Genomic DNA, 19,041 nt, shown 5'->3' with positions numbered 1-19,041 from the left:
TTTCATATTTTAGCCTCTTTTTTGAGGTCTTGTGTAGATAGTTTCTAAAAAAGTTATTCGGTATATAATTTAGATAAAGTATAAAACAAATCATTAATCTAAAAGAATAGAATATACTTCAATTCACAAAAAAACGAAAAAAAGACCAATAAACCAATTAGTTAAAATTTAATACATTTTGTTTTTTGTAATTTTCTGTAAAATGTAGACCATTTCGTTTCAAAGCACTCGAATTGCAACTTAAAGTATCAAGCAGTGCATTTTATACTTTCAAGCAGTGCATTTTATACTTTCAAGCCGTGCACATTTCATATAAAATTCAAGAGGAAAACCAAACTTACGTTTTGTTGTTTTTACATAATAAAAAGTCAAAATTAATTTATTTTTTCAGTTGTTTTATATATCATATATAATATATATATACATATTAATTATTATATTGAAAATGGTCAAATTCATAAGTAATTGCATTTATTTAGTAAATGTTAATCATTTTGTGTGTTTGTATATATGTTAATATACTTAAATATAATTGTTTTTTTATTTTGTTTTGTTTTTTTATATACCATACAGCTAATTCAAAGTCTCTTAAAGCCTAAACGTGTATATATATATATATATATATACTTTACTTAACCGTTTTATACTAATTCGTTATTTTCACTATCAAAATCAGAATAGAATAAAAAAAAATTGTAATAATTAAAACAAAAGAATCAAGTCAAATTTATCTATGTATATCAATTTACACCATCTTCAATGCTATTGCTTGTCCGGTACAGAAGAAAATTCGAAGGTGGTTGAAGGCGGGCGGGGCGGGGGCGTTTTGGGGGCAAGAATTAAGAGAAGTTTAATATAAATTTGTGCTTATTCAGCAGACAGTAAACTTCAGTTAATTCTGCATGTGTGTGTGTTTATCTGTCTCTGTGTGTTAACAATTGTGTGTGTGTATATTTTGCCAAATTTGGCAACTTAAATGATAAAATTAGCAAGTTTTCATTTCTTATTGCTTAGAAAACACATTTTGAGCGAAAAAAAAAATTTAATATTACAAACAGCAAAAGAAAACAAATCAAGAAACAAAAATAATCATCCCCCCCATATACAAACTAGGATTCATTTAAGGATATATTGTATTAACTGTTGATAATGGCTGGACTTATTTTACAAAGGCCTCTGGCGGTATTTTATTCTCTTTGAACAGTTTCTCGAACACAAAGGCGGCATGATTAAAGTCCCAATTGGTCTCTTCCAGACATCTAAGAAAAAAACAAACAAGAAATGGTCCAGTTTAAACTAAACGCCCCAACAAAGAAGACTCGCCCTTTTATCTACTCACTTGCGACTCCAGTCCAAATTCATTTGACTCTGTGCACTCATGGCCTGAACCATTTGCATTTTGGTTGCATCATCAGTTGGCGGTGACCCAGCACTGCCAGTTGCTGCATTTGGTCCAACTCCTGCACTTGGCGGTAGAATGGCAGCAGCAGCAACTACCTCATTCCCACCTGGATTGAGGCGATTCCTCAACGAATTGTCCGTGGTGGCTGGTCCACCGCCCACAACTGTCAATCCCGTGGCTAATGGCCCTCCTGCTGCGTTAGAGCCACCAGGAGCTGGTTGATGCAATGAACGTTTATATTCACGTAACTGATCCTGCGAGGCATTCGTTATGAAAATGGTTTCGTTGCGAATGCAGAATCCCGTATTCTGTGGCACCACAACAAATGTGCGCACAAAATGCCGCAGTTCATACGGTTGCATGGAGGAGGTTGAGCTTGGACCATCGTTATCATTGGTCAGCTCTTTGAAGAGACCCGTCACCGTGAACACCATCATTTGAGGCTAATAAAGAGAGAAATGTGGTTAATAACATGACATGAAGGAACAAGGATCAAATCCACTTACATTATATAATGTCAGATCGACCGTGAATGTACGTCTCTCGTGTACAGTACGCGGCCATTCATCCAATGTGGAAACACATGCCAGACGACCACTTTTCAATAGTTTTGTACGCAGATCATCACGTTCCGAATTGACAACACGTCTCAGATTACGATTAAATTTCCAAAAGCTATTCAATCTGCCAACAAAAAAATTCGATTAATGGTAAGGAATTTTCTAAATTTTGTTTTTTGCAATTTGCTTTTGAATTACCTGCCGCCTGCTTGATTGGCCGATGGCATTGTTATTGATAATAAGGCATGCTCATGATATGCATCCAATAATAACTGACGACTCTCCGAATCGAATATGTTAAAGTATTGATCCAAAAATTGGCGTACCAGCTCAGCGCCGGCATTATCGCATAGAAAAGAGGCTTTCGTTGTTGGTAAGGTGGCTGTTTCATTCAAATCAAAATTCACTTGCGGTTCCAGGGCTTCTCCATCCTGCGTTTGTTGTGTTTATATAGTCACAAATTGTTATTCAATTTCATTCTCATTTGTTTGTTAATATAGAGGTATATAAATGTATTTTTTGAAACTTACCAATTTCTGCAGTTTGGGAAACTTTCGTCGTACTTCGCTGTAAAATGTTCGAATTTTTTGGATATTCGAACGTTTTGGGTTTAGGTTTTCAAAAGAAATAAGGCATTATTTATGAATTTATATAACGAATATGTGTACCAAAACTACGAAAATTATGCGATTATGAAGTTATCAGAGTTTCAGAGAGTTACATGCTGGATAGGCATTAAATTTCTTAACTTTATGGTTTTTGTTCTGAAGTAACGCTTTCTCGTTTTCTTTTTCTCTCTCAAAATAAATGAAGAAACAGAGGCAATTGGTTTTTATTTGGTATAAAAATCTTAACCAAAAATTATGTTGAGGAAACTACAAATTTTTTAGAGTAGAACATGACATTTTTGTGCAGTTTTATATAACTTAATTTTATTGTTGTTTTTTTTTCTTATTTTTTTTTTTCCTTTCTTTTATATTTTTTTTATTTTTTCCATTTTTTTTGTTTTTTATTTTTTTTTTGGTTCTTTTTTTCATTTTTTCAACAAACAATTTGAACCCAACAGCCAAAATCATTTTGTCATTTCTGTTTTCATTTCATTTTGTTTCGTTTTTTTTGGTTTTGTTTGTTTGTTTCGCCCATTGCATTCCGCTCCATTGCCTTAAGCGTTTCATTTCATTTCATTTTGTTCAAACATTTACTAAATTATGAAATGCAACAACTGCAGCAGTAGCAGCAGCAGCAGCAACAGCAACAAGTAGAACAACTACAACACATAACATCCCAACACACAGCCCACACACACATACACACACAGTAATTTGTGATTTGTGTGAGGTTAAGGCCGGCCGCTAGCGTCAGCTTAATGTCCTTTCCGTTTTCATTCCGTTGTCCATTTTAGTCCATTTCAGTGGTAGCAGAGTCTGTCTGTTAGTTAGTCTGTTTAGCTGAACGCTGCGCACCCAACTTAACTGTTGTTTATCTAAAGTTCTCTCTATCTCTCATTCTCTCTTCGAAACCTTCGCCGCAAATGCAACAACAACACAACACAGCACAACAACAATACACAGCGCAATGGATATTGTCCTTCAATATGAACATTTCCTGCGTGTGCATGTGTGTGTGTGTGCATGCCTCAGCATGTGTGAGCGGCGAACGGTATTATTCTCGATTAATTGGCGTTCGTTTTTGTTGTTGTTGTTATCGGTGGGTTGGGTCAGTACTGTTTAGCTGGGTGGTTGTTTCGCTGGATGCATGTGGTTGCCCATTTGTTTATATTTTTGTAGTGCTGCCCCATGGAACGGAAATGCATGTGGCTCAGTTAGTCAGTCAGGTCAGTCCCGTTGCAGTTTCAGGTTCCTGTTCCAGTGTTGTTAAATGTCTTTGCTTGGCTCTCTGCTGGGTTCGGGGTAAGAGTGATGTGTTCAACATTCTTTTTTAGTTTTTTTTTATTTTTAGCTTTTTTTTCTTTCTTTTTTGTTTTCTTTTTATGATTTTCTTCTGTTTTTTTTTTTGGTTTTTCTTTTTTTTTTTTCCTTTTTCTTTCTTTTAAAGACAGACAAAAAGCCTGTTCTACTTGAAAATTGAGTGTTATTAAAATCTTTTTCACTCTGTTCTCTATCTAGCCATCACTTTGCCTTTGTCCCCTCATTTGGTAATTTATGGCAAAGAAAAGTTGCTGATTTCTATTATTGTCGCCTCAAATGCATTGCGACTTTTGCATTTCCAACACAGAATCTCTGTCTCTATTGATAACTCAATTTGGTGTGAAAATGGAGTGGTGTTAGTAGTAGTGTTGGTAAATTGCAAAAGAATTGCCATTCAATAGAAATTGAGTTGGTGGGACAAACACTTAATATGTAAATGTATATATTATACATATATTGTATTAAAATCCTTTTTGTTCCACGCTGTCGTCATGATCTCTAGATCTCTAGAAAGATCAGATAGAAGGATAGTTGTTGATTACACTATATAGTATACCTGACAAAATGCTGAAGATCCTTATAACGTGAACGGCAAGGATTATTACGTAATACCAATTCGACAATCGGCAAATTACGAAACACCAATAGATGGGCCAACGAAGGAAGCTATAATTTAGATAAGAATGTTACAGTAAATCCAATTCATTAGCTTTTCAAGCAAAACTCACCTTATTATCACCCAAATAGAGTATCCTGAGATTAGGTAAACGTTTCTCCACCGACTTGAACGCCTCCATGGTTGTCATATTGTTTTCATTCAAATTGATTGCCACTATATCGGGTATATTCTCACTGATTATATCCAATGCTGCGCTCATCACATTGGCACGAAAGAGTGGACAAAATATTGGTTTAATATCGGGATCACAATGAAAGCGTGATAGATCCAATGCCTTGGTCTGTACGTTATAACGTTTCGCCATTGCCGTTTTCATCTTCAGCTTGAACTCATCATCAATGGCCACCAATGGTATGCCACTACGTACACGTGGCATTAAACGGAAACCGTCCGGAAGCTGGGCATGTCTACCCAATTGTTGTATACGTTCGGCCAACTCAAAATCGTCCGTATAAAAGATAACTGAATGCCGTTCTACACGCCAATATTGCGGTATAAAGACATGCGGTGACATGGCCGCCAATAAGGCACGTATTAATGTCTCCTTGTCATAGATTTGTCCATTATGTATCTGAAAAAAGATAGAGAGAGAGATAGAGATTTATCATACACACTATATATATATTTTTTATGGCTAGAGATAAGAGTATTATGTCATATATTGGTCTTGTCACGCATGACATAGACAAACCCCTGACCTGGATTTTTTTTTAAGGGCGCTGCCCTTTCAAATGTCACATGAGATTCTACTCCAATTAATAAATTAATCGAAAATCTTGATTTATTTATACCGTCTACAACTTTCAATGACTCTCTTCTTGTGAATGCCATCACGAGTTTTTTAGATTTTAATCACTCGACAAACATTTGGCAATATTTAGATCATCTTGTACGACAAACTCATGGGAATGGCCTCAATAATGATAGCTTCATTTTGTTCTTTTATCACAATTGCTAGAGATAAGCAAAATTCAAACAATGAATGACACATACAAACTATGAGAATCACAATAAGAATCTTTAACACTCTCTCTCTTTTGTTTCATATAGATTATAAATGATTCATATCAAGACGGAAATGCGATTGGCCCGGAGAGAGAGAGAGAGAGAGAGAGAGGGACTATAATAACAAGTTTTATTCAATATTATACAAGTTCCTATATATATATAAATATACATTAATAACCTTCTCACTGCCCATTATTCCAGAAGCAATTTCCGATTGATAAAAGTAATTGAGAAAAACAAAACAAAACAAAAAAAAATGATTTTATTTGATTTCCATTTGAAAGTAATTAGTTTTTATTATGGCATCGTTTAATCTTTCTGCAATTCTCAATCGGAAAAGTATAGATATACATATTTGATATTTGCATATCGTTTTTCGCTTCAATGTCATTTGGCTCTTTGGCTTAATTACGTTGGTTTTTCAATTTGATTTGATTGGCGCGTTTTGGTTCTATTTTTTTTTCTTTTTTGAGGTGCGGTGCGGTCGCTGCTGTTGCTGCTGCTGCTTATCTCCGCTAAATGTCTGTGATTTAATTACGAGCATTTTGATAATGATAATTATACGATGACAGTTACACGAGGACGCGCAAAGGAGGCACGGGGCGGGCACAAACAGACATAACTATGTGACTGAATCATAGAAAAGGTGCAGCAGCAGCTAAGCAGTTGTCTTTGTTGTCTTTACATTATTAGAATACTAGTTTGAATTCCAAGCCTCGACTTTTAATGTACCCTTAAAAATGAATCATTAACTAAACTAATACGGGGATTAGGCCAACTACTTGACTTCAGTTATTGGTAACATAGACCAAACAACACGCATTTTAGGGGCCAATACTGATTACTCATTCCACTTACCAAAGCCAACTCTTTTCATTGTTCCACCACTCGCCCATTCATCTCCCCATTCCCTTGTTCAACATTAGGGGCGATAACTGATAAGTGATCCAGCCATTCATTTGTGTCGCATTAATTTAATAAATATTATTCATTATGGGCATTAGCTCTGTTTTCGTGTTTATGCCCAAAATGCTATTGGGTCAAACAAATTCTCTTGGCTTATATTAGGACTTTTGTACAACAGTTTGTTGGCTTATATCATTAATGCCCTTAAGTATTCTCTTAAACCTTTATTTCAAAAATGGTGACCCCGACGTTGAAAAAGTCGTATGGCATGGAAAAAGAGAATTGTACCACCTTTACGAGTCTATATATTGAGAGATCTTGTATATATCTTTTTAGTGTAAACATTTACCGAGAATTAACTGTTATTTGTTATCGTTTCGAATGCCAATCGTAGCCAATAATTAGATGGAAATGTCTCTAATCATGACCATATAACAAAAGAAGATTATTCTCTAGAATTTCTCGACTATAATATAGGAATTTGTTGCCGCCATTCAACCAACATCACCTTGACACACCCGAGATTATGGCAGAAACTAGGAAAAGCTTTGACTTAAAAATAAAGATGATGACTCTTTCAGTCAGTCAAGTTAGTCAATTACTCAGCAGTTGGGGGAATTGGGAATGCCAAACCACCTAAGGCATATGGAATACATACCCTACATGTGGTGGGTGGTGGTTACTAGTTGACTATAGGGGGTGGTGGGTGGTGGGGCGGTTGGTTATGCGAGTGCGTTTCTTGTTTGTTTAACATTGTGTGTAAAGAATACAGACATATACAATATAAATAAATATATAAATTCCACCATTGTATGTCTCATACAATGCCGAAATACGACCGTACTGAGACACATTTCCAGAATTGATATGAAAACGCGCAATGACGCTGACGTTGACGCTGACGTTAACGTCGCTGCCGCTGCTGCTGCTGTTAGCATTGTCGCCATGGGTTTGGCGCTGGGCTGGCTGGCTAACAAGTGCAAACCGGCAATTGGTTTGCCCCATTCGCTGACAGCCCTGCAAGCTAGAAGCAACCAAAAAGAAAAGGGAAAAAAAAAGAAAACACACCTTCAAAATTACATTTCCTATCGAAATTCGTCTTTTAAAGAAAAAAAATAAATAAATAAATAATTATGGGTGGCTGTTGCTCAAAGGATTTGGATGATAAACGCTCTTGGAGTCCCGATGAGACCAAAAATGGGGTAAGTAACCACCCCCAACCCCTCCACCCACCATTCAATGTAAAGAGTTAAAAAGAGTTTCACTAACTGAACAAAAACAAAAACATTTTCAGAGTACTACATCAACGATAATAGCTCAGCCCTTGGATGATGTGGGCAGTACAGGTGTTTTTACCATGACCCGTACTACAACAACAACAACAACCACACAACAACAACAACATAAGACAGTGAGCAGCACAGATCAAAATCTAGAGGAATAGCAGCAAAGCAGTGCGAGAGAGAGAGAACGAGAGAGAGCGTAAATAAAACAAAGGATAACAAGAGGAGAGAGGAGAAGGTTCGAGCTTCATTTAAACACCTCACTTCACCTCTTCAGAAATAGTCATTTCATATTTTTGTATTGTTTTTTTTTTTGTTTTTGGCGTGTGTGGAATGTTCTTTATTTTTTGTTTTCTTTTTTTGTTCTCCAAAAATACACGACATGTGTGTTTGCCGAAGAGTGTTAAAGAGAAAGAGAGTGAGCGAGTGGGAGAGAGTGGAGCAGCAGCAGGAGTTGAAAGCAGGAGAAACATTTCATGGCTGTTTTTGTATGTGCGTGTGTGTGTGTGTGTGAACTTATGTGTGTGTGCTTGTGTGTAAATATTAATCAAGCTAAACTGTCAAAGACTTAATTATAAATTATAAATTGTTCAAGCATTTTTTTTTATAAATAATACTAAAAAACAAAAATCAAATAAATAGCCTTCTTTTTTATTTTTGCCGACAAAGAGCAAAAAAAATAAAATAATAATAAAATAAATGAAGCAGAAGCGCAACAAAACAAACAGTAAATGCGGCTAAAGCAAGGAGAAGCGGTTAATGGGAGAGACAGAGAGGGAGACAAAGAGAATTGCCAATTCAATTGAAGCGATAAGAAAAAGCGATCCAATCCAGCGACAATAATAACAATAACAACAACAACATCAGCAGTAACAACAACAATAACAACAACATACAAACGCATTGCTGGCCGATGACATCAGGCGATGCTACGCGACGCTTCTGCAGCAGCAGCAACAGCAGCGCAGCAGCAGCACCCAGACAATGTGCTTGGATTCTCTTCCTCTCTTTATCACAAGCAGACACGCATATGCAAGTGTTTGACTGAGTGTCGGTGTGTGTGTGTGTAGTGGGCGGTGTGAGTCAGTTTTGGCAACTCTTAATTACATATACATACATACATACATATGATATGTACATACATACATATATATAATATTAATAACAATTACCTTTATTTTCGATTAAAGCACGTGCTAATTGATATGTTTATATGTACATATGTATGTATGTATGTGGGTATGTTTGAACGTAAAGCACTTTATGCACTTATTCAACCACAGTGTTGCCACATTGGGACAAGTTTTCGAAATTACCGGAAATCTTTAGATACATTTTTCTTTGCCAACAATACCCTTGAATTTACTTCTAGAATTTTTGTGTTTTTGTAAAATAAGTTTGATGCGAATCTAGATCATTTACTTATAAGCTCTGCATTAGATTTGCCCCCTATTTTGGTTTAAGTTCAACAAGGACATTTAAAATCCACAATATCCTAACCTTCATTGAGGCGAGGATCCTTTTTTTTTACATATTCCATCCACGTTATTATTGCCACAATTTCGTGGTTTCTTTGGTTTAAGAAAGTATATACATATGTAATTCAAAATTCGAACTCGATCTGAAATTTTTACAAAATCGTAAAGTTTTTTCATCGTTTTGCACTAAAGAAAAATGTAGGGTATTGACTGCAAAAAATATTGCATCCCTAAAAGCATGCTATAAAAAATGACAAAATAAGCGTGAAATGAAAAAGAGAACCCAAACACAAAACATTAAACTTGATAAGATTAAAACACAAGAAATCGGATACATCTATATGTATGTATGTTAGTGTACAAAAACAAAAGGAAAACGCGAAAGCACAAATGGAAAAAAAAGCGGGTAAGCAAAAAAAAAAGTGCGCAGTCGTTCATTCTATTTGGTTGGATGGTGGGGGTCCATCACTCGGTCAGGCCAATGTAGATAAAATATATATGTATATATGAAGATATGCAGTATATATACATGGTAATTTGTACAACCCTTCCACAGACCACAGACTTTTCAATCAGCAGCATCACAGAGGTTTACACACACACACACACAAACACATAGAGAGAGAGTAAGTAATAGAAATTACTAAACCCAGAGAGGGAGGAGGAGCAAGGAAGGTGATGTGAGGGTGGTGTACAGGCAAAACGATCGAAAATTGAAAGGCGTTGTTTCATCATCATTATCATCCAAACATTGTTGTTGTTGTGGTTGTCGTCGTCGTCGTCGTCAACAAGTCAAACATCATCATCAGTGCAGAGGCAACATTTCATGCAATCGGACGTAATTATGAGATTTACGGGTTCTCTATTTCCTCATCTATTCCTGCTGATGATGATGATGATGATGGTAATGGCAACTGTGGCCTTGCCTCTTCCCATGACTAATGATCAGGAGCTAGTTGCCGTGGATTCGATTGAGCAGGATCAACAGCAGCAGGGATCGGACTTGGAAACGGAATCCACAAATATTGCTCGCATTGCTGGACGCAATAGCAACAACAACAACAACGATCATCCCAAAGAATTTGATACATTTGTTGAGGAACTACAAACGGCTGGTGTCCAAATGGCAAATCGTCAGAATATTCAGACATTAAGCTACAAGGAATTGACACGTCTTCTGGCCTTGTGGCATTTATCCCATGAGCGTAATTTCTACGAGTCCAAGAGTAGTCCACCACCAGCCGATGCTTGAGAGTGAGAAACTCTACAATTTACATATATAATTGTCGTTTCATGTTTATTAAAAGTGAAAATTCAATAAAAAAAAATCTACAAGAAGAAAAGCCCGAAAAAAGGTTAAGAACATTTCATTGAATGTGTTCTTCTCTCTTCATGATTTGGTCTGATCCTCAATTGTTGTTGAGACATCGTTAACAAATTCTGAACTGGTTCCCGTGACCACTAATCGTGGCATTTGCTGCCTTTGCAAGCGCCTCGCCAATGGCGGCACAAAAAGATCATGCTTGATTAGGGTACAATCGAGATCTTGGTAAATACGTCGATTGTCATCCCATTTCAGCCAAGCGAACAGATAGGAGAGTAGCCAACCGACAAAGAAGGCCACCAGAAAGCCTAAAGCAGCATACCACATATAGCTTATTCTATACAAGTAGAAATAGTGTTGGTCCTGATCCTGGTCGGGGTCCGCTCGCAAATTTGTCAGAAATATGTCACTGGCACGACTCTGGCTAAATTCGGTTATGGGACAACCATCCGTGGACATGGGTAAACTGATTATTGGCGGTTTCGGTTGACCGAATCCTATCCAAAACGAAAAGGCCAACGAGATGAGTAATCCTCCGATGGCCCCCTTTTGATTCGCCTTGGGCACATACATGCCGAGGCTGAATAGACCCAAAAGTGGTCCACCAATGATGCCGAAAATCGATAGAGCCGCCTGCAAAAGTCCACCAAAGGAGCCAGCCAGAAAGGCCAGACCAATGCAAACGGCTCCAAAGAAAACGGACAGCAATTTCGAATACAGCAGAGACTGCTGATCGTTGAGAGTGCGCTGGGTTAGTCCACGGATTAGCGGCTTAAGATAATCCTCCAAGGTGACAGCGGCCAATGAACTAATGGCCGAACTAATGGTCGAAAGACTGGCACAGAATATTCCCGATACAAAGAGGCCCGATAGACCCGTATACTGACTCATGGTGTCCACCACAAACAAAGGCATCACCTGATCCCTGGAACCGACACGACCCTCCAGAACGGGATCACAATTCTTGTAGTACCAATAGATACACAGACCGGAGAAGCAAGTGCTAACGCTCAACAGGCAGAGTATGGGTAAGCACCACCAGAGAGCCGCACGTGCCGAACGTAAATTGTGTACGGCCAATAGACGTTGAACTTGAGTCTGATTCACTCCATAGATGGCAAGATAAGTGGCCAGGCCGCCCAGTATTTGAGTGAACCAGGTATGCCGCTCCGTGGGATCGACACTGAAGTTGCTGAAATCAATGCGTCCATTCTCCTGGGCTGTGCGCCAAATCTCTTCCAAACTGCCCGACTTGACCCATGCACAAATGATCACACTGAAGACGGCGACGAACATTAAGAGTGATTGATATATATCCGTGATTAATACAGCTTTCATGCCACCCAATGTGGCATAGAAAGTGCATACAACGCCCACAATTAAAATCGAGAAGATTTGATTAAGACCCGTCACTGCTTCCAGGGCCAGGGCTGGGGCATAGACAACAATGCCCATATACAGGATCATTTGCATGGAGAAACTCAAGGAGGCAGCCAAACGGGCGGCATAACCGAATCTTAGCTCCAGATACTCATACACACTGGCCGTCTTAAGGCGATAGAATACGGGTAGTATTAAATATGCGGCTATGGGTGTCCCCACCACATAGGATATATTGATAATGACAAACATGGTGCCATATTGATAATTCTCCATGGATACGCCCAATATGGTTATGGCCGACATGAAACTGGCCATTAAACTGAACGCCACCGGAGTGACTCCCATAGAACGATTTGCCAGCAAATATTCCGTTGTGGTGCTCTGTTTATTGCCAGCAAAACGATAATAGAGTCCAATTCCTACGGATATTATAAGGACCACAGCCAGGATGGCATAATCCCAAGCTCCTAGAACAGCAGCCATACTGTTTGTTGTCAGTCTACCCTTTGTAGTCTAGTGTGGGTTGCGGTTTGTTTCCCTTTCTTTTCCAAGACACTTTAGACGTATAATTGTTGTTATTGCCTTTAATTAGACATTTAATCTCTTTCGATAAGCTAAAATAGCCAATTGCTTAGGTGGCGGGCCGTGTTTTTTCACTAAAGGCGGCCTCTTGAGATTCTCTAAAACCGCCGCGTGGTGCAGCGTCTTACACGTTAGACTGTAGTTTAGTAAATAAATGGATAATATGTGTGTGTATGAAAAAACTTTCATGCCGACAACGCAGGAACTTTGGTAATTTTGGTTGGACGATTCGACGCTGCTCAGCGCTGCTTACGCAGCGTTTTTATAGCCCCGTCGAGAGATAGTGGCTAAGTGAGGCAACTTCAATGGCAATGATACGGTTTTCCGATGGCGACAGCGAAAAGAGAGTAGGGGGGGACAGAGGAGAGCAAGTCATTACAGTGAAAGCTCTATACAACTTGACAGCATCAAAAATAATAATTCTAAATTTAATTGTTTCATTACACACATAATGTGCTCTACATTGTATAATATATAGGGTATTTACTGTGTCTTGTATTTAGTTTTACTGACCTGCTGTGCCCGACCAGGCCAGCTTCTTGCAAAATTTTTATTGTTGACTTAATGATTTTTTTTTTGTCTTCAATTGAAGAAATTAATTAACAAAACACTCAATGCACACATGGCGCATACACAATATCTAATAGTAAAGCATCTAAACTTTATCTGCATCTCATTTAGTGGAATGACAACTGTAGACAATATCGGTTAGAGTATATTTACTATATCTATATAGCAATCCTATGTGTCAGTCTGTGTGTGTGTCTGTGTGTCTTGATAAGTAAAAGATTATAAACTTTAATGTTCAACTTAATTTGGCATAGTTATATTATTTAGCTACACGCTTTAGTTATAAATCCGTGTATGTTCAAAATAGTTTTGTTATCATTTGCTAGGGATGCCCCAATCGCACAAACGATAGTTAGTTAGTTCTAGAATCTAAACTTACCGTTACTTGATACCATCCATATGAATTTTGCATTAGTTTTGCAAATTTTCCTCTCGGTATGGGTGAACCACGTCTTCGTGAACTGGGTCGATCCTATGATAAGAGAGACAACACATATTGAAGATAAATCAAATGTTTCATTCATCGGATACGATTACAAACCTTGGCCATTGATGTTGATTCAGTCATATCATCATCTTCATCCCAGAGACGGCGGGCATCTTCTACGCGCAATTTGACATCTTTTTTGTGTGGGAAAGGTTTAAAGCTGACACGTCTTTTATTGCGATCCTTGCGACGCTGATGATCGTCAGCATCTGCAAGAGCGAGATAGAGTAAGGAATCAAGCAAGTCCCTAAAAACATAGAAAGAGTGACTCACCATCAAAATCTTTCAATGCCGAGTAACGTGAACCGCCGCCGCCGCTGTTACCACCGCTTCCGCCACCACCGCCACCTCCACCCATGCCACCTCCATTGTTGTTATTGTAACGCTGACCACCGCCACCGCCGCGTTTAGGCATTGTTTGCTTAATATAATACAATCAAATTTTTGCGTTTTTTTTGTTTTGCGATTTTCCCCTTTTTGTTTCTTTTTTGTTGTTTTACTTTACTTTCAGCGCGTGCTCACAGTCTCGTTAAGACAGGTATCCAAAAGCCCGCCTTTCTAACTAGTCATCACCAGTTAACATGAAACTTACGTAGATTTAGAACAGTATGTCGCAATCTGATATTGTTATTATTTATTTTCACCTAATTTTTCCTTTCTTTTGCCTGCCAAAAAAAACTGTTAGTGAATTTCACCAAATCTTGCTGTTGCCAGATGTTAAAGCGCGCTATCTGGTAACACTGAATTTCTTGTACAGTGCTGATAGTAAATTATCGATATATATTTATCGATTGTTTAGTATTATTTTTATCGATAAAGAAATTTGATAATCTAATCAGCAGAGCTGCCTAATTGTGTTACATTTGAGTATCTGGCAGTACTGTGTGAGATTGTTGAACTTAAAATGCCGGAGCGCAAGTGTCCTTTTGAATTGATCCTGGCTGAAAGCGAGGCAAAATTAATTCAAAACTTAAGCGACCTTGTTAAACGGTGCTCTACGCAGGCCTTACTTAACAAGAAATCATTTACCATTGGCTTGTCAGGTGAGAACAAGATACTGGTCATTCAAGATTTTGTCTGTATTTGTGTAATGATAAGCTCAACTTAAGGTGACTTTGAGAAAGTCAAGTATGTCTGATGTATGTGTGTTTGTACATATGTATATGTATCTGTGCATTTAACTTTCAGGTGGCTCTTTAGTGCAGTTGTTGACCAAATCTTTAGTTGACCAACCCCTGGATACATCACGATGGATGTTTTTCTTTTGCGATGAGCGTTATGTGGCCCACGATCACAGTGATTCCACGTACTGGGCATACAAGACTGAATTGCTAAGCAAATTGCCGAGCATACAAGAGTCACAATTCATCAAGGCCGACACTACCAAGCCGCTGGACCAGTGTGCTCTGAATTACGAAGAGCAGGTGAAATCCAAATTGGGTTTGCATGGAGACACTTTGCCACAATTTGATTTGCTTTTACTGGGCATGGGACCCGACGGACACACCTGCTCTCTGTTTCCCGAGCAACCCGAATCGTTGGCCGAAAGTTCACGTCTGGTTATTCCCATACGTAACTCACCCAAGCCGCCACCTGAGAGAATTACGTTCACTTTGCCGCTGATCAATAATGCTAGGGATGTGGCATTTGTTGTTACAGGTGCCAGCAAGGCGAATGTGGTCAAGGTACGGTTTCTTTTGCGCAATCCATTATCTAGATTAATGAATTTTCCAAAAATTTTTGTTGCAGAAAGTGTTTGTTGACATCGACAAGCAATATCCATCGGCTTGGATAGAACCTATTAATGGGAAACTTACTTTAATAACAGACGCAGGAGCTGGCCAAGAACTCAAATTGTAATATTAATTGTTGTGTTAATAATTAAAATAATAAGAAAACTTACAATGATGCTATCAGTTTAGTTTTAATGAAGACGGTTTTATTTGAGGGGCTTAATAGAGTGCCTATTATCATTTACAGGCAGAAACCAGGACCATACTCTTTTTATAGTTTGAATAGCGCGCCGTGTTGATTGAATCAAGTGGCAACATTATAAGGGTGGGAGTACTCTGACTTTGTATAAAGTTGCCAGAAGATTCGCGTTGCAAAATGTGGCCACGCTCCATAGTACCAACAACAATTAAATTGACATAAAATTGTTTTCTTTGATTACTTTTTGAGCAATGCTGGTGTAATTTAGAGACCAATTGTTTTCTATATGCAACCAGGTGCACAATTAGCCATGGCCACCACAACCAGCGGTAACGGTAAGGCCAATATCGAACGCCTCTGCCGTATTTGCTTGCGTCAGGTGGGCGAGGAGCAGCAGTTTCACTTCATCTACGACGATGCCCCCATGGAGCAGGGAGCCAATTTGGTTGAAATACTCAACGCCTGCACAAGCTACATGTGCGAACGCTCGGAGGATGCCCCTGCCAAAATGCCACATCACATTTGCGAGGAATGCCTTAAGGCAGCCTGCCAAGCTTATCGCTTTAAGCGTGAGGCAGAGAAATCCTATTGCTCTCTTATGTCGTTGCTGGGCCTGGAGCCGGCACTCAAACATAATGAAGTGAGTACACAAACAGAACAGGTGGCTCTCTTGCCATGTGAGATGTGCCACGATAAGTTCCTCAATAGCCTGGAGCTGCGTTTGCATAGAAATCGTGAGCATAGCGGCCAAAAGGGATCACCTGCGGAGGAATTCAAATGCAAATTCTGTCCCCAGCAGTTCCAAAAGTTGCGCCAACTGCGCAGTCATTTGTCACGCATCCATGACCAAGTGGACCGGGTTCAATGTAACTTATGCGATCGAGCCTTTAGTCGGCGAGATCATTTGCAGCGGCACATGAAAAATATGCACAAATCACAAAAATCCGAGGAGGATGAGCAACCCATAGACCCCGATGGACCAGATGAGCTGGAATCCGTTGAGGTCTTGCTGGATGACGTTGCCGTGGGGGAGGAGGAAGGCGAGTTGGGTAATGATCAGTGCAATACGAATCCCATTTCTAGTAATGAAGAGTCTGACGACGACAATGATGAGGCGAAAGAATCACTTTGGCTTAACATTAAACCAGAGCCTTGTTTAGAAGCAGAGCCGGAGGCGGAACAAGTGAATGTCAAAGCGACTAAAAGACGTAGGAAAAAAGCAGAACAAGCAGAAGCCTTGGAGACCACAGAGGCAGAGGTCAAGGGTAAGTGGTAAACAACCAAAGGGACCTTCTTTTGTTTACTAATGTTTGTTTTTTATCTTTAGCTGAGCCATTGGCCCATGTTGAGTCAGTGTTGCACATTAAACAGGAAAGTCAAATGGGTCCCAGCGAGGAAGAGAATGCCACTGTCCAAATACCAACAAAAACTCTACCCAGCGATGAGGATGAAGAAGAGATGGATGACGATGATGAGACTTATGAATTCGGTGACGAAGAAAGCCCTCTTGACGACGACGATGATGATGATGATGAGGATGAGGGGGGCGTCGGCGGCACTGACGATGAGAATGACAACAATGATGGTCAATCTAAGCCCAAGGTGGAAATCGTTCGAGAATATCTACAGAAATCAAAGAAACCCAAACGCCGACGTCGCCGCAATCGTGATGAAAGTGAACCCAATCCTGAAAATCGTTGCGATGTCTGTCAACGAACCTTTTCCCGCCATTGTCATTTGCTGCGACACAAGCTCTCCCATCTGGAGAAGAAACCGCACAGTTGTCCCCATTGTCCCAAGGCTTTTGCCCGAAGCGATCACTTGAAGGCCCATGTCCAAAGTCTGCATAGTAGCAAGGAGCACAAATGCGAATTGTGCCAGGCGGCATTTGCTCGGTCAGAAGCTTTGGAGCGCCACAAACTGAGTCGACACAACGGCGTCGGCGTGCCAGAGGGCAGTGAGCTAAAACATCAGCTGGAACACACCTGTGAATACTGTTCGAAGCGTTTCTCCAGTAAGACATACTTGCGAAAGCATACACTTCTTCACACCGACTTCCTGTATGCCTGTAAGAGCTGTGAGGAGACCTTTAAGGAGCGCCAGCAATTACGTGAGCACGAGAAGACCCATACGGGTCAAAGGAATTTTCTTTGTTGCATTTGTGGTGATAGTTTTGCACGTAATGATTATCTGCGGGTTCACATGCGTCGGCATAATGGTGAAAAGCCATACAAGTGCCGTTATTGCGTCAAGGCTTTTCCTCGAGCCACCGATCTCAAGGTTCATGAGCGGTAAGTTTTCATTTAGGATTGTATGTGATTGGTAAATCTTTATCCTTTTTGTTTTTTACCAGCTATCACACTGGCACCAAGCCGAATTTGTGCAATACCTGCGGCAAGAGCTTCCATCGTGCCTATAATCTCACCATTCACATGCGCACCCATACGGGTGAGCGACCCTACAAATGCGACCAGTGTCCCAAGAGTTTTACCCAGAGTAACGATCTCAAGGCCCATATACGTCGTCATACGGGCGAGCGTTACAAGTGTCCGCACTGTGACGCCTATTTCCTGCAGTTATATAATATGCGTAATCACTGCCTCAGTGCCCATAATAAGCACATTGAGACAAAAACGGGTCGTCTACAACGCACCGGACTCCTGGACGAGGGCAATCAATCGCATTTCACCACGGTAGTAATGCCGCCAGGTCGTTATCAAGAGAATCATCATCAACAAATAAATCACACAAATCAATCCCAAACGCATTTGACAGCGACCTCGACTGCGGTGCTTCATTCACCGACTTCGGTTAGTGGCGGTGGCAGCGGCGGTGGTGTCTATAATTCCACAACCACTGCCACATCCCTGACTACCACGGGAACAACTGTTCCGGCAACTGCAGGCCCTGTTGCCAATTTGGATGGAGCTAGTTTTCCCTCAACAGCAGCCCCAGCCTTTGGGGCATTTAATTTTCCACCTGTTGTAATGGGTAGGTCCTCAATGCGATTCAATATTATTTTCCATTGGACTTTTCTCATGCATTTCTTCCTTCTGCAATTTAGCCCATCTCATGTATAATCATAGTGGAGTCGGCGGCGGAGGCAGCAGTAGCCAGCATAGTCAACAGAGTAATGCCAGTGGCAGTGAATCGGCTGGTAAATAGCCACTGCACCATCATCATCCCATTTGTAATTCCAATTTAGAGTTTACATTTCACCCATTAGTGGATATTTTTTTTAGATTTCATTTTAACATTTGACAATTTAAACTTGATTGAGAATAAACAACAAAAAAAAATGCATGTATATATTAATCCTATATACATACTGCATACTTACTCTACATACACATACATATATAAATTGTGCAATTCATTTGTAATCTGCTATAGAATCTTTTCAAAAGGAAGCTATAAATGTCTAATTTGAGGACATGGAAAGTTTGAAGCTTGAATTTAAGATTTTCAAAAATTGATACAAAAGTCGGCAAGAGTAGGATATATAGGCCTATTCTTTAC

At 39.5% G+C, this 19,041-nt stretch overlaps 6 protein-coding genes across 6 annotated transcripts; 4 read left to right on the top strand and 2 right to left on the bottom strand.

Annotated features, from left to right (window-relative positions):
- Positions 1-1,115: 1,115 nt before the first annotated feature.
- On the bottom strand, positions 1,116-14,315 carry LOC6644529 (nuclear RNA export factor 1). The gene is made up of 10 exons (XM_002067451.4): positions 13,864-14,315; positions 13,645-13,799; positions 13,483-13,575; positions 4,619-5,140; positions 4,447-4,556; positions 2,493-2,529; positions 2,161-2,393; positions 1,909-2,086; positions 1,340-1,845; positions 1,116-1,259 (listed from the first exon to the last, which is right to left on the bottom strand). The coding sequence occupies exons 1-10, from the start codon at positions 14,003-14,005 to the stop codon at positions 1,160-1,162; spliced, it is 2,076 nt and encodes a 691-aa protein (XP_002067487.4). The 5' UTR covers positions 14,006-14,315; the 3' UTR covers positions 1,116-1,159.
- LOC6644530 lies at positions 7,475-8,383 on the top strand. Its single transcript, XM_002067452.4, has 2 exons — positions 7,475-7,685; positions 7,778-8,383. The coding sequence occupies exons 1-2, from the start codon at positions 7,617-7,619 to the stop codon at positions 7,925-7,927; spliced, it is 219 nt and encodes a 72-aa protein (XP_002067488.1). The 5' UTR covers positions 7,475-7,616; the 3' UTR covers positions 7,928-8,383.
- On the top strand, positions 9,762-10,587 carry LOC6644531. Its single transcript, XM_002067453.4, has one exon. The coding sequence runs from the start codon at positions 10,071-10,073 to the stop codon at positions 10,494-10,496; it is 426 nt and encodes a 141-aa protein (XP_002067489.2). The 5' UTR covers positions 9,762-10,070; the 3' UTR covers positions 10,497-10,587.
- On the bottom strand, positions 10,515-12,671 carry LOC26529581 (putative sodium-dependent multivitamin transporter). Its single transcript, XM_015177972.3, has one exon. It carries the CDS (start codon positions 12,432-12,434, stop codon positions 10,635-10,637), a length of 1,800 nt encoding a protein of 599 aa, XP_015033458.1. The 5' UTR covers positions 12,435-12,671; the 3' UTR covers positions 10,515-10,634.
- A 133-nt stretch (positions 14,316-14,448) lies between the features above and the next one.
- Positions 14,449-15,503, top strand: LOC6644532 (probable 6-phosphogluconolactonase). Its single transcript, XM_002067454.4, has 3 exons — positions 14,449-14,633; positions 14,779-15,275; positions 15,340-15,503. Exons 1-3 carry the CDS (start codon positions 14,495-14,497, stop codon positions 15,448-15,450), a joined length of 747 nt encoding a protein of 248 aa, XP_002067490.1. The 5' UTR covers positions 14,449-14,494; the 3' UTR covers positions 15,451-15,503.
- A 210-nt stretch (positions 15,504-15,713) lies between these two features.
- LOC6644533 (zinc finger protein with KRAB and SCAN domains 7) lies at positions 15,714-18,876 on the top strand. Its single transcript, XM_002067455.4, has 4 exons — positions 15,714-16,787; positions 16,850-17,813; positions 17,876-18,513; positions 18,587-18,876. The coding sequence occupies exons 1-4, from the start codon at positions 15,809-15,811 to the stop codon at positions 18,685-18,687; spliced, it is 2,682 nt and encodes an 893-aa protein (XP_002067491.3). The 5' UTR covers positions 15,714-15,808; the 3' UTR covers positions 18,688-18,876.
- The last annotated feature ends 165 nt before the right edge of the window (positions 18,877-19,041 follow it).

The sequence above is a fragment of the Drosophila willistoni genome, assembly GCF_018902025.1.
Source record: "Drosophila willistoni isolate 14030-0811.24 chromosome XL unlocalized genomic scaffold, UCI_dwil_1.1 Seg142, whole genome shotgun sequence".
NCBI classification, from domain to species: domain Eukaryota; kingdom Metazoa; phylum Arthropoda; class Insecta; order Diptera; family Drosophilidae; genus Drosophila; species Drosophila willistoni.
The sequence above is the reverse complement of the archived record's forward strand: the minus strand, read 5'-3'. Positions and strand labels throughout refer to the sequence as shown.